At 50.6% G+C, this 12,962-nt stretch overlaps 1 protein-coding gene across 1 annotated transcript; it reads left to right on the forward strand.

The window, feature by feature from the left end:
* Window positions 1–2,695: 2,695 nt before the first annotated feature.
* Window positions 2,696–12,043, forward strand: KCNG1 (potassium voltage-gated channel modifier subfamily G member 1). The gene is made up of 4 exons (XM_036395557.2): window positions 2,696–3,255; window positions 6,294–6,406; window positions 7,668–8,472; window positions 8,956–12,043. The coding sequence occupies exons 3-4, from the start codon at window positions 7,714–7,716 to the stop codon at window positions 9,724–9,726; spliced, it is 1,530 nt and encodes a 509-aa protein (XP_036251450.1). The 5' UTR covers window positions 2,696–3,255; window positions 6,294–6,406; window positions 7,668–7,713; the 3' UTR covers window positions 9,727–12,043.
* Window positions 12,044–12,962: the final 919 nt, after the last annotated feature.

Genomic DNA, 12,962 nt, shown 5'->3' on the forward strand with positions numbered 1-12,962 from the left:
CAGGAATTCTGTGCTCATGAAGGATGGGGTGAGGCAGGCCTGAGCAGGGAAGATTTAATATTGGCCCCAGTCAGTGACCTCACAGCCACTCCTCCCAGTGGTGTCCACAAAGTCCTTGGCCTCACCTGAACCTGCCAAGCCAGGGTCCAGAGGAGGGGGAGTCCTGCAGTGGGTGCCAAGCAGGTTTGCAGGGCATTCATATCAACACTGACCATGGTAATGACCATTTTCAGTCATTACTGCTCCAAACTGGACTTGAGAACTGCTTACTTGCAGTGGAGAGTTCCACTCTGTCTGTCTGCAGATGGAAATGGGATCCTGATCCAAACAGCACAGTCAGGGATGATTTACTGGATAGCAGAAAGACTCTGCATTAATCATATGGGGGGGCAGTGAGTTGTCCTTTTGTGCCTCCTCCTTTAGGATTGCTGTAACTCCATGGGCAGCCAGAACTCACAGAAATCAGGGCTGGCAAGTGAAGGTTGCTGGAAATCTCCCCTGCCCCAGGCATGGTCACAGCCAGTCCTGAGAGCTCTTTACCCAATCTTTTCTTTAAATCTCCACCGAGCAGATTTACAGCCTCCTGAGATTCCAGCTACTCTCCATCTACTCACAGGGCAATCGTTTTGTCTGGTTTGTTTGTTTTTTTTTTCCCCTGATATCTAAAGTAATCTCCCTAATTGCACTTCAGCAAATTGCTTTCTGTCCCATCACTTGTGGTCAGAGGACAAGTGTTTACTGTCATCTTTGCAAATGTGTTTATACATTCGAAGACAGTTGCTGAGTCCTTACATTGTGTTTTCTTTTCCGGCTCAAATAATGAATTCCAGCCTTGCACACAGCCTGCATTTCCGAGCCTCTCGCTGCTGTGGTTGCTGTTCTCCTCTCTGCTTTGCCCACATCTCCCTGGCAGGGTGAGTGACACGCCTGGAGCGCCCCAGCCGGGCCCGGCCAGCGCTGCAGGATCGGGAATGCCGCGCTCTGATGTCTCCGGGCCGCTGCTCCCGCTCTGAGCGCTGCAGGATCGGGAATGCCGCCCTCTGATGTCTCCGGGCCGCTGCTCCCGCTCTGAGCGCTGCAGGAGCGGCTGCTCCGCAGCCCTGCCCGGGCCAAGGCTCCAGCCTGAGTCTCCTCTGCCGCGTGTGCCCCTCACAGTGCTCATTTCACGGGTGATATTCCTCCTTTGTGGCACACCATATCGTTTTCTCCCCTACAGCTTCACTGTGTTGAGTTCAGACATGCTCTGCAGTACCTCGGGGTCCTTTGAAATCTCAGCCTGGCACTCCGTGCTGGAATCACTGCACATCTTCTAGAAATGCCCTCCATCTTGTCACCCAAGTTATTACAGCAAACACTGACCAGAACTGGTCCCAGATTGCTCCCTGGGAGACCCTACTTAGTATGTCCTTCCTCTCTGACAGCAAAGCCTTTTAAAATACAGGCTTTTGTTAGCGAGATATTCCAGACTCTTGTACAAAAGCCAAAACTCTCGTACCTGTCTATCAGTATGGCCAGTGACACCAATCTCCTCCCTGCTAAAGGCTGGGAGCCTGCTCAGAAACCTTTCCAAAGTCAAACAAGCATCCTGTGCAATATCAGGGGAGAGCAGCCCGAGCTGCCAGCCCTGAGCACAACTGCTGCTCAACAGCTCCGGCTGAGGAAAATCAGCACGACTGCGTGCCCACACAATCCTGAGCCACAGTCCCGTCTACTTTAGGGGGAGAAAAGAGGTGTTTGGCTAAAATTACCATCGTATAGATTTTTCATTTGTACTACCATAGCAACAAAGGACTTGGCTTGAACGGAGACCCCGCAGTGCTCCGGGTGAAGGGCACGATGCCCACAGGAACAGACGGCCCCTGTCCCTTTGAGGTGTCTGTCCCCATCCCGCACGGAGCTGCGGGACATCACCTGCGAGAAATTCCCTCCGGGAGCGGTGTCTGGGCAGGGAAGGGAGATCAGAGCCCGGAGGGGTGGTGGTCTCTGCACGCACGGGGCGACAGCAGCGCACGGGATGGGAGCGTTCACTCGGGTCTGTGACAGAGCTTGAGCTGCTGCTGGCTCCTTAACCCTGGCTCCGAGATTCAACTCGTGCTTTCAAGTGGAGATTGCATCCGCACGGAGTAACTTCCCCCCAGATGTCAAACAAATGCCGTTAAAATTAGAGCGAGGCAATATTCTCCAAGTCTGTGACAGCGACCCAGGGTCTGATTGAGCTGCGAGGGCGCCCCGGGAACAAAGCACGGGCTTGGCTCTGCTGGAGCCTCTGCGCACATCGGGGACACAGACGGGATGGGATTTGTGCTTTTACTCCTAATCCCACTTCTGCAAGCAGCGACCGCCCGGTGCGCACGGCAGGGGCAGAGCAGCGGGATCTGCGGGCAGCCCGGGATGCCCCCTGGGCACGGGGCAGGGCTGCGGGAGCTGCGGGCAGCCCGGGATGCCCAGGGGGCACGGGGCAGGGCTGCGGGAGCTGCGGGAGCTGCGGGCAGCCCGGGATGCCCCCTGGGCACGGGGCAGGGCTGCGGGAGCTGCGGGCAGCCCGGGATGCCCCCTGGGCACGGGGCAGGGCTGCGGGCGGCCCCGGCCCGCTGCGCTCCTCCTCGGCTCCGGGAGCTCCTCCTCCTCCTCCTGCCGCTGCCGCCGCCGCTGCTGCTCGTCCGGCGCGGGCGGTGCGGGCAGGGCTGCCCGGGGGCCGTTCCGGTGCCGGTGCCGGTGCCGGTGCCGCACCATGCGCGGGGCCGGGGCTCGCCCGGAGCGCTCCCGTCCCGCCCGCGGCCCCGGCGGGGGCGCAGCGCGGTAGCGGCCGCTCCGAGCCAGCCCGGGCTCCGCGCTCGCCGCCGCCGCCGCCTCCCGGGCAACTCGCAGGCGAGTTCGGGCAACTTGCCCGGCCCCGGGGGAGCCGCGGGGGCAGCGCCCGGCCGGGGGTGGCCGGAGCCGCCGGGCCCCCGGAGCGGGCGGGGCCCCTCGGCTGCAGCAACAGGTTGTGTCCGTCCGCAGGGATGGAAGGCGGCGAGCGGCCGGCATCCCCCGCCGGAGCCGGGCCGCCCGCAGCGGGAGGGGCTCGGCTGCTCCCCGGCTCCGCTCGGCTCGCTCGTGCCCTGGCCCGGCCCCGGCGCGGAGGAGGCTGACGGCGCTCCGGGCTCATCCCGCCGCTCGCTGCTGCTGCGGCTCCGATCCCCGCCGGCGCCGGGGGCTCTCAGCGCACCATGGAGGCTCGCGGGTCCCGCTGCTGCCGCCTTGCCTGAGCTGAAGGTCCTTTATAGCTTTCATTTCTAAATCATTAAGGGGTGTCTTTTATGTTGGTGCATTTACTGACTTCTGCTCGTTGGTGACTGACAGGCACATCAAGCGAACTGTTCTTGATAGGCAATGTCTTTCCGGTAGATTTTTTTTCATTGGGAAAGACTTGGGGAGGGGTCGAGGACAGGACGAGCATGAAAGAACTCTTCCATGACTACGTATCTTAATTTCGGTAGCAAAATATTTATCTGTACAAGTAAATGTCAAATCCTTTACTTTTTAAAATTATGTTTTAGAGATTGCTATGAATGTGACTTGCTAAAATTTGTTTATATAAATGTTTCACAGCAGGAGAGTAACTGCAGTTATTAATCCTGATGTATTTCAGAACATTCTCCTGGGGGTATAAGTTGTCTGCAAAGTTATTTCACTTTGATTATTATCAGTAGTAGAAGGCTCAGCTTTATTAAACCGAACAGTGAGTAGCATATTTGACATAATTCTCTTTGTAGGTTGTCATAAGGTGCCACAACTATCCAGCTCAAGGAGAGCAAGACAGACAATATTTTTTTCAGCTTATCTGCTTTTCAGGAGAGTTTTATTTCATGTTATACATTGACCTTTCTAAGTTTTACTTTGATTTGGGTGGAAGTGCAGTTTAGCAAGCAGAGTTGAAGTTTGAGGTCTGTTCTCAGGCTGTAAAGAGCTGCAGGAGTGTGGCAGGAGGTGCCTGGCAGTGAGGCACAGCACAGAAATCCTGTGCCAGGAGAGAGCTGAGTGTGGCACTGCTTGGAAATGCTGCCTGCTTAACTAAGGAAAGACTAAAGGAGATGGGATCATTGCATTGTTCCTTATGGAATTCTTTCCAAAAATTCACTATATTCATATTCAACCTGCACTGAAATCTGAAACTTTTTTTTAATGTCTTTTTAAACTTAATTTACAAATGGTAAAAAGCAACAGAGATGAGCTGCAGGCACTGGAATTGATAGAAGAGACATGGGGGGAGTTCTGCATCTTGTTTGCAGGCTTGTTATCATCCAGGCACAACTTTGGATTGTCTGTGCCGTGGAGCAGGAGCAGGACTCCTTGCAGGAGCTCTGATTACATCAGAGATGCACTGCAGAATTCAAAATACTGCAGCGGACACTGGGGGGGGAACAACACTTGCAGTGGAATTTTGTCATGTTTCTCATGAGTTCTATTTCCTTCTCTCAGAAGGGCATCTTTAATAATTCTTTTCCCATTGCCTCGGAGTCTGGCATCCTTCCTGAATTTTGGCTGCAAGTAAGGGCAGCACGGATTTCTAATTTGATTTCTTCACCAGACATAATGGATATCATCTTGTGCAGGACAGATTTTTGAAAACGCGTCCTCTCTTACTTGCCATGCACGATCCACCCCTTGGAGGCACCCAGAGCTCCTGCCCTAGGCCAGTTATTCTGTGTTACTGCAGGTTCTAAAAGCCAGAGCAATTCCCAGGGTGGATAAGGCAGGAAGGGACAGTTCCTGCCCCAGTAAGTTTACAGAACATGAGGGCAGTGGTGCTCAGAGAGAAGGGATTTGCCCAAGAGGAGAGCACACTGCCAGCAGGGCAGCCAGGAGGCTGAGCTGGGCTTGCCTGGCTCCCAGGCACTCCAAGGGCAGAATGCTGCTCAGAGCTCAGGCCAGGAGGGCTTTTACACTGGGCCTGACTTAGCAGAGCAGAGCAGAGCAGAGCAGAGGATTTCACTGTCACAGAGAGCCCTAAAGTTCACCTCGTGTAGCTGCTGGGAAGGCTGGGGCTCTGGGCTGATGTGTTTGTGTGACCTTACATTGCCGTGTGCTCCTGGAGGCATTTCCTGCCTGCTCTCCCCAGTGTCATCAGGCTGCAATGGAGGAACAAAGCAGCCTGCTTGGGCTTTAAGCTCAACAGCAAGGAGTCCTTCCATCAATTAGATCCCTCTCCTCCTAAAGCAATGCTGACCATCATTCTGTCGAGGCACCCTCAGAAGGAAAAGAAGAAACACACAGAGAAGTGCATTGGTTTATTTTTTCTCCTTTCTCCCTTCCTTCAAGTCAGGCCACGTTTATTATTGTCCTTTATCTCCTCCTACTCTTCCCCTGTAGATATGATGCTGCGTGTATCTGAGGCAGAGAACATGAAAATAACCCATGTGGAGCAGCAGATCCTACGTGGGATTTGTAGGCTTGCCAGCTCTGGTTATGGCAAAGCAAGGAGCAGCCCTTCCTAAGTGCAGCCACTCAGTGTGGCACACAGGGGATTCATTTGTCCAATTTGTTGTCTCACACAGGTCGAGGAGCTGGCAGTGAAGAAAGAAATCCCTTTTTCTTTGCTCTGCTCTTTCACAGTTGCTGCCTCAGGGTTACAGCGTGTGTCTGACACACGCAGAACATTTACATTTCCCTCTCTCCGTTTCTTCCCATTGTGTCAACTGTGGATATGCTGGGAGATCAAACCAGTGACAGGGATGAGCTGCCTCCTCATTTTTCCTGGCTGAGATTCAGAGGATAAGTTGTTGCTAACCAACATCATCTGGTATTACAGAAGGGAAAGTGGTTAACAGCTCCCACTTATCCATATCTTATATCAGTCATAATCTTCATTCTGTTTGGACCAGCCCTGCTTTAGACATGGCTGAGGCAGAAGGGAAAAGGCATTTTTAAATAAAACACCAGTTGGTCTGGGAGATGAAGCCCTACACAAATATCCATGGTTTCCATATCAAACCATGGCTTGCACTTCTTCTGCTGATCCATGGCAGGGGTGGGACAGGATGAGCTTTAAGGTCCCTTCCAACCCAAACCATTGTGTGATTCTGGATGAGTGAGGAGTCAGGAAATAGCTCTCCACCCAAAGCTGGCCTGTAAGTGTGCACAGAGCTGCTCTGCTCAGCCCAAACCCCCGGGAAGTTCAGGAGCAGGACTGAGAGAGTTTTTAATTGAAGCATTGTAAGTGCCCTTGCAGCAAGGAGAGCGCTCAAACTGATGTGCAGCTGTGCTTTGAGTCCTTTGCTGTTGTGTAATCATGGGTTTTTCTTCTTTAATAGGTATGTGCCACTCCTGGTGTGGTTTATAAACCCAGCTTCTGAAAAGGAGGTTCTGTGGCTCAGCAAGTGGCCCTAGCAGGGGTTGTGTCCCTGGGGTGCCCATCCAAGGGGAGGTAAGTGCAGCCAGGACAAGAACAAAACTCTACTGAAGCCAATCAACTGGAATATTTATTCCTTTCCTGTGAACCCGAGGCCAGAAAGCCAAAATACCAGTGCATATTTAATGTCTCTCTATTGTACAATCTCCTTAATAAATAAATACTCTTATGCAGTGAAACTCTGGGCCTCGTGCACTCAGCTGAGGGGGAGTGTGCAGATAAAAGGTCTTGGGGCAGGGCTGCACAGCCTCCTGTGCAGGAGCAGATTCCAGGCTGACTCCTGAAGGGCAGTGACTTAGGGAGGCCAGAGGTTTGAACATTTCCAGCTCCTGTGCTTGATACCCAGTTGAATTCTGTTCTCTTCACTCCCTGGACTTTACGCCAGTGTTGCATGAGCTGAATTTGAACAGGATTTTCCAAGCTGTCATTAGAAATGTTTGGGCTCTTACAATCAGAGGTAAAGGCAGCTTGGCTCAGTGTACTGCAAGGACAAAGCCCTATTACTGCATGTAGGGTGTCAGTGATAACGGAAACATTCCAAGCTCTGTATGGAAATCCTGTCTTTCTGTGCAATCTTTTGTAAATGAGGCCATAAAAAGAGAGTTGCCATGTCATTAATTGTGTATAAACTCTGTACAAATGTTTATGTGATCACCAATGCAAGTGAGCTTTTTTCCCCCAGGTTGTTTCCAGATGGCCTTTTAGAAATTAGTTTTGTACTAATTGGTTTTTAGAAGTGTGTATTCACTGAATTACAACATAATTGACTTTTGATCCTTTCTATATATTTCATGGGTGCTAAAATACTCAAAAGTTTTATGAGTAATACTTTAAAAAATTATACAACTAAATTTTCTACAAAACACACTTGAATTCTGTGTGCTCACAGATTAGTGTCACTAACGTGATACTGTCATCATTTTTATACCTCCACTCTGAACCAGGAACATCCTGCCACCTGAAGGAATTATTCCTGGTCTCCATCTTTACCTGCTGTGAACTGAGGCCGCTGTATCTGGGACAGGAGAAGCCTCCAGTGTGGTGAACATGCCAGGCAGAGCTCCTGAACCAGGCACAGCCCCTGGCATGGGGTCAGTGCTGCCCAGCTGGACAGACCCAGCCTGCCCAGAAAGGCCTGACCACGCTCAGCCACTGCTGTTTCCTTTCCAATTGCTCTCATCATCCAGAAATGCTTTTGGGCTCCAAGCGCCACACTTGTCCAAAACCTGAAAGCAGCCTGCCACTTCCTCACCCCCATGTCTGTTTTCTGTTCCAGAAGACACTTGCGGGAGCAGTGAAGGGATGCAAAGTTGTCTTCCAAGATGACTCTTATGCCTGGAGAGAACTCCGACTATGACTATAGTGCCCTGAGCTGTACTTCAGATGCTTCCTTCAACCACACGTTCTTTCCAGAATCTGAAACCCTCAAGGGAGTGTTTTACCAAAGAGCCAGGCTAATCCACCCTCAGGAGGATCTCCTCAAAGGCTTCCACCCCGACGACCGCAAGCGTCACATCATCATCAACGTGGGCGGCATCAAGTACCTGCTCCCCTGGACCACGCTCGACGAGTTCCCCCTCACACGTCTGGGACAGCTCAAGTTCTGCACTAATTTTGACGACATTCTGAACATCTGTGACGATTATGATGTGACGTGCAACGAGTTCTTCTTCGACCGCAACCCGGGGGCGTTCAGGACGATCCTGACCTTCCTGCGGGTCGGCAAACTCCGGCTCCTGCGGGAGATGTGCGCGCTGTCCTTCCAGGAGGAGCTGCTCTACTGGGGCATTGAGGAAGACAACTTGGACTGGTGTTGTAAAAGGAGATACCTGCAAAAAATGGAGGAGCTCACAGAGATTAGTGAACGGGAGGATGACCTCCTAGAAAATGAAACAACAGGTGAAACAGTAGAGGAGACAAAAATTAGTTTGTGCATGAAAAAGTTGCAAGACATGGTGGAAAGGCCCCAGTCTGGCCTTCCTGGAAAGGTGTTTGCGTGTTTGTCTGTTTTGTTTGTAACTATTACAGCAGTGAACTTATCCATCAGCACCATGCCTGACCTGAGGGAGGAGGAGGAAAAGGTAAGTTACCTTTCAGGATGCCAAGTGATATGTGCTGGGAAGAGCAGAGCAAGTACAAGGTCTGAGGTTATTGACTTCAATGGGGATTTTGCAGCTGTCTTTAGAGGGGGGAAATATTGTGAAGAATATTTAAAATGTTACATGACTCTTCAATTAGTTGTAAGAGAATTAACCACATCCAGTTTTATGTCCAAAGGAAATTCTCTTAGCACTCTTCTGTATATTACCTTGTTAGACTTTGTATTTGCTACTTAGAAAGCCTGAAATTCCCGAGCAGTATCTTCTGTGGAATAAGCAGAGCCTTTCTAAGTTTTGCATTTAGCATGTTCCAAGCTGCCAACGTGTTTCCCCATAGCAACAGCTTCAATTCCTTTAATATTTTGGGTTTAAAAAAACCAACACAGAAGCCTCTCCTCCTGTCACCGCACCGACTAAAACAGTTATTACCCAGAGCCGATTACAATCTCCTCCTCTTTCCCGCAGGGTGAGTGTTCCCAGATGTGCTACAATATTTTCATTGTGGAGTCCGTGTGTGTGGCATGGTTCTCCCTGGAGTTCCTGCTCCGATTCATCCAGGCCAGGAGCAAGTTCGCGTTCCTGCGGAGGCCGCTGACGCTGATAGACATAATCGCCATCCTGCCCTACTACATCACCCTGCTGGTGGACACGGGCTCCGAGGGCTCCAAGAAGCCCAGCTCGGGCAACATCTACCTGGACAAGGTGGGGCTGGTGCTGCGGATCCTGCGGGCGCTGCGCATCCTGTACGTGATGCGGCTGGCGCGGCACTCGCTGGGGCTGCAGACGCTGGGGCTGACGGCGCGGCGCTGCACGCGCGAGTTCGGGCTGCTGCTGCTCTTCCTGTGCGTGGCCATCGCGCTCTTCGCGCCCCTGCTCTACGTCATCGAGAACGAGATGGCCGACTCGCAGGAGTTCACCAGCATCCCCGCCTGCTACTGGTGGGCCGTCATCACCATGACCACCGTGGGCTACGGGGACATGGTGCCCAGGAGCATCCCTGGGCAGGTGGTGGCCCTGAGCAGCATCCTCAGCGGCATCCTCCTCATGGCCTTCCCAGTCACCTCCATCTTCCACACCTTCTCGCGCTCCTACCTGGAGCTGAAGCAGGAGCAGGAGAGGATCATGTACAGGAGAGCACAGTTCTTACTGAAAGCCAAGTCGCAGATGAGCAATGAGTCACAAGGCAGTGAGGTTTTGTTCACCACTCTCTCTTCCGAGACTAGGGACAATGAGTGAAATTTACGTTCCTGTTTCTCTTGCTGTCCTTGTATCAGATTCCATCTTTCGATTCGCTCTGGAAGCACCTTACAAAGGTAATCCTCAAATTAAAATGAAGAGAAGGGGCTCTAGCCGGGGCCTGATGTGGTTAAAGAGGTCTGTTATTATGCTGTTCCTTCCCCCCATATAATGTATAGGGCAGAACTTTCACTGAGATCATGCAGTGGGATTTAAGGAATTAAAACTTCTCTGGCAACAACAAAAAAAAGCAACATATAATTATGCACTTGACAGGCTGTTTTGCCATTTGTAATACACATTTTTCCAACCGAATCACAATGTACATAATCATTAAACAGGCTACCATTTTTCTCGTTCCTCTTGTATATAAATAATGTAAATAGATCAGAATTAATGGCTGAATTGTCTCCCAGTAACACGCCTTAGAGGGTAATGGAAATAACCACAGATGTTTGTCCCATTGTGCTTTTACAAAACGTCACGTAAGATTCGTCACTCAGCACAGAACCAGCTCTTTCTTTGCAAGTCAGCCCTAACCACAGCAGAACAGAGGAATCGAGCTGCTTATAGCCTAACCTTGCTAAAGATGTAAATACTCAGAGCTCACCAGCTTCAAAATTTAATTGATGTTACAGCATTGATCCGATGCCATCGAATGCAACATTCCAAGGAACAAAGCCTTGGAGTTTTGTAGCACTTGATGTTATTATAAGAGGTGACTAGCTGCAAACCCAGTGAAATATGCATGAGGAGATGCCAGCCTTCCCCACCATCTGTTCCCAGCTTCACCCTCCCTCAGCTCTGCCGGGGAACTGGGAGAGGGCAGCCTCCAGGGACCCCAGCGCTGCTGGGCAAACTGGGGCCACCCTTCCCACGAGCTGTCACTTGTGTGGCAGGAGCAGGAGCTCTGTGCCCGTGGGAAGCTGCCAGTGAGGGAAGCAGAAAATCTGATTTGAGTTGTGGAGGGGAGCGCAGAGAGCTCTGTGCCTCCCTGTCCTCTGTCAGGAGGGGCTCAGCACAGGATTCACTTCAGCTCTGCCATCAGTACCCCCCTGCTGGTAATGGGGAGGGTTTTAAACAGGACAGGGAAAGCAATGAACAGCCTAAAGCACAACCAGGTATTGTTCATCTCGGTCCAGGCTCTGTCCCTAGCACAGGGACACAGGTTTGGCACAGGTTCTGTGCATGTTCATGACAGACCCCCTTTATTTTAGAGGGACTGACCCTGACCTGCAGAACAGCTCAGGAGAAAAACTCCAGAACTTAAAAACTAATTAAATCCACTTGTTTGATTTCATGTGTGCTTAGAGGTAAAGAAAAGCTGATTTAAAGAGTTTCACCAATTCCCACTCTTTTTCAGTGAAATTACTTACAGGCAGTTAAGAACTTGGGGAATTTAGAAGTCCCCATCACACTGACCAGTGCTTCTTTGTCTTAATTTTCAGAAATACTATTTCTTATTGGCATTTCTGAAGCAGGTTGCAAGAAACGTCAGAATGCATATTGGTTTATGGTTTAAATGAAGGCCAAGGACACAACGTTGTCCTTCCAAAAAAAGTAAAATCAGTTTCTCGGTCTGTGCCGTTTGGCCAAACCTACAGCACGCTGATTTTCTGTTCAAATGTCTTTAAAATACGTACAAAATTTGAAGCTGTTCTGAAATGTTTGTTCCTGAAGGAAAATTCCAAAACTTTTAAAATGCACTTTACAAATAATTAGGGCTCTAGCATTCTCCAGCCTGTGGTAGGGAAATGTGCCTATGGAACATTACTGCAGAGTGCTAAAATACCCAGTCTAAACTCTTGGCAATTAACTCTGTGCCAAAGCTGCAAATGAACCAGCTTTTCACTCTTGTTCTTCATCTTTAATTAGAGTTGGACAAAAAACAGGAACATCGTGACAAAAAATTCTTCTCCCCATTTTTTTGAAATTTCAGAACTGTTTGATCATCTGGAGCATTGGCTCCAGCACAAGTGCTATGCATCTTCTACCTTTGTGTCAGCGTTCGTTATAAAAAGAACTGGTAATTAGATTAGTCCTGTGAGCAACAGTTGCTTATCTAAGAATGTGTTTGACAGGCTGAGCCATAAATAAGGAGCTGTACGTGAATATAGGGAGAAATCAAGACTTACCAAATAAAACCTAAGCTCATTTCCATGTTCTGCTAGCTAATAAATGCTGTAGGGCCATCCATTTTCTCACTGTCTTTACATTAGTGCTCATTTATTTCATGTATCACTTAATTTTTTTTTTATCCCACAACCAGAGCTTGATTCTAAAGCCCTTGTCCAATAAAAATAAAATAAAAACATCACCCTGGAGTTGGGTGTTGGTTGAGCAGAGCTGTGAAAGCACCTTGCCCGTTGCAGGCTGTGCCAGGGAAGCTGTTGGGGATGTGCCACCCTGTGTGGAGCAGGTGCCTGTGACCAGCTCAGCGTGTGTGACTGAGTGGCTGTGACCCTCCTGGTGTGTTTTACAGGGGGAACTCTTGCTGTGGTCCTTGTGCTAAATAAATCCAGCTGGGAGGCCCCAGAGCACAGCCCCAGTGCTGCTTTCCTGGGGGTCTCAGAGATGATGCCTCTCTGCCCTCTGTTGTCTGGGTTTTTAGTCAAATCCATAGAAATGATGGCTTGGCTCAGAGCTGGCTGTTCCTGGGACACAGCTGAGGGCTGTCACTCCTGTTTGGCTTTTCCCAGCGTGTGCAGCCGCCAGCACAGCTCCAATGCAGGCACATCGGGTGCTTTGATGAAGTCAGCAGGGCAGAGTCTGTCTGCAGCAGCAGCAGCAGCAGCAGCAGCAGCAGGGGCTGGCGTTGCTCTGATTCCTGCTCTGGGGGTCTGGCCTGCTGGAATCCCACAGCTGGAGCTGCACTCCTTGGATTAATGAAGTGATGGGCTGTCCTGCCTGTCCCCAGGCTCCCTCAGGGACAGAGGGGTGGAGGGTGGCACAGGGAGTGGGGCTGGGGCACAGCTGGGCTCTGAGCAGGGCCAGAAAGCAGCAGCAAAGGAAATTATCCCCCTGCAGGAAAACCCAGGTATGAGATTGTACAGGGACACCTCTTCCGTGCATGTTGTTCCTAGAATCACAGTCACAGCTCTTTGGGACAGAACTTTAAAATATTTTAACAAAGAATCTGTCAAATTCAGAAGAGAACAAAAAGGATCCATAAAAACCGAGAAAGAAAAGTGCCTGTTGAAAGCAGAATTTCCAGGTAAGGTGGCACATTAAATTAC

This window comes from Molothrus ater, chromosome 17, assembly GCF_012460135.2.
Source record: "Molothrus ater isolate BHLD 08-10-18 breed brown headed cowbird chromosome 17, BPBGC_Mater_1.1, whole genome shotgun sequence".
Taxonomy (NCBI): domain Eukaryota; kingdom Metazoa; phylum Chordata; class Aves; order Passeriformes; family Icteridae; genus Molothrus; species Molothrus ater.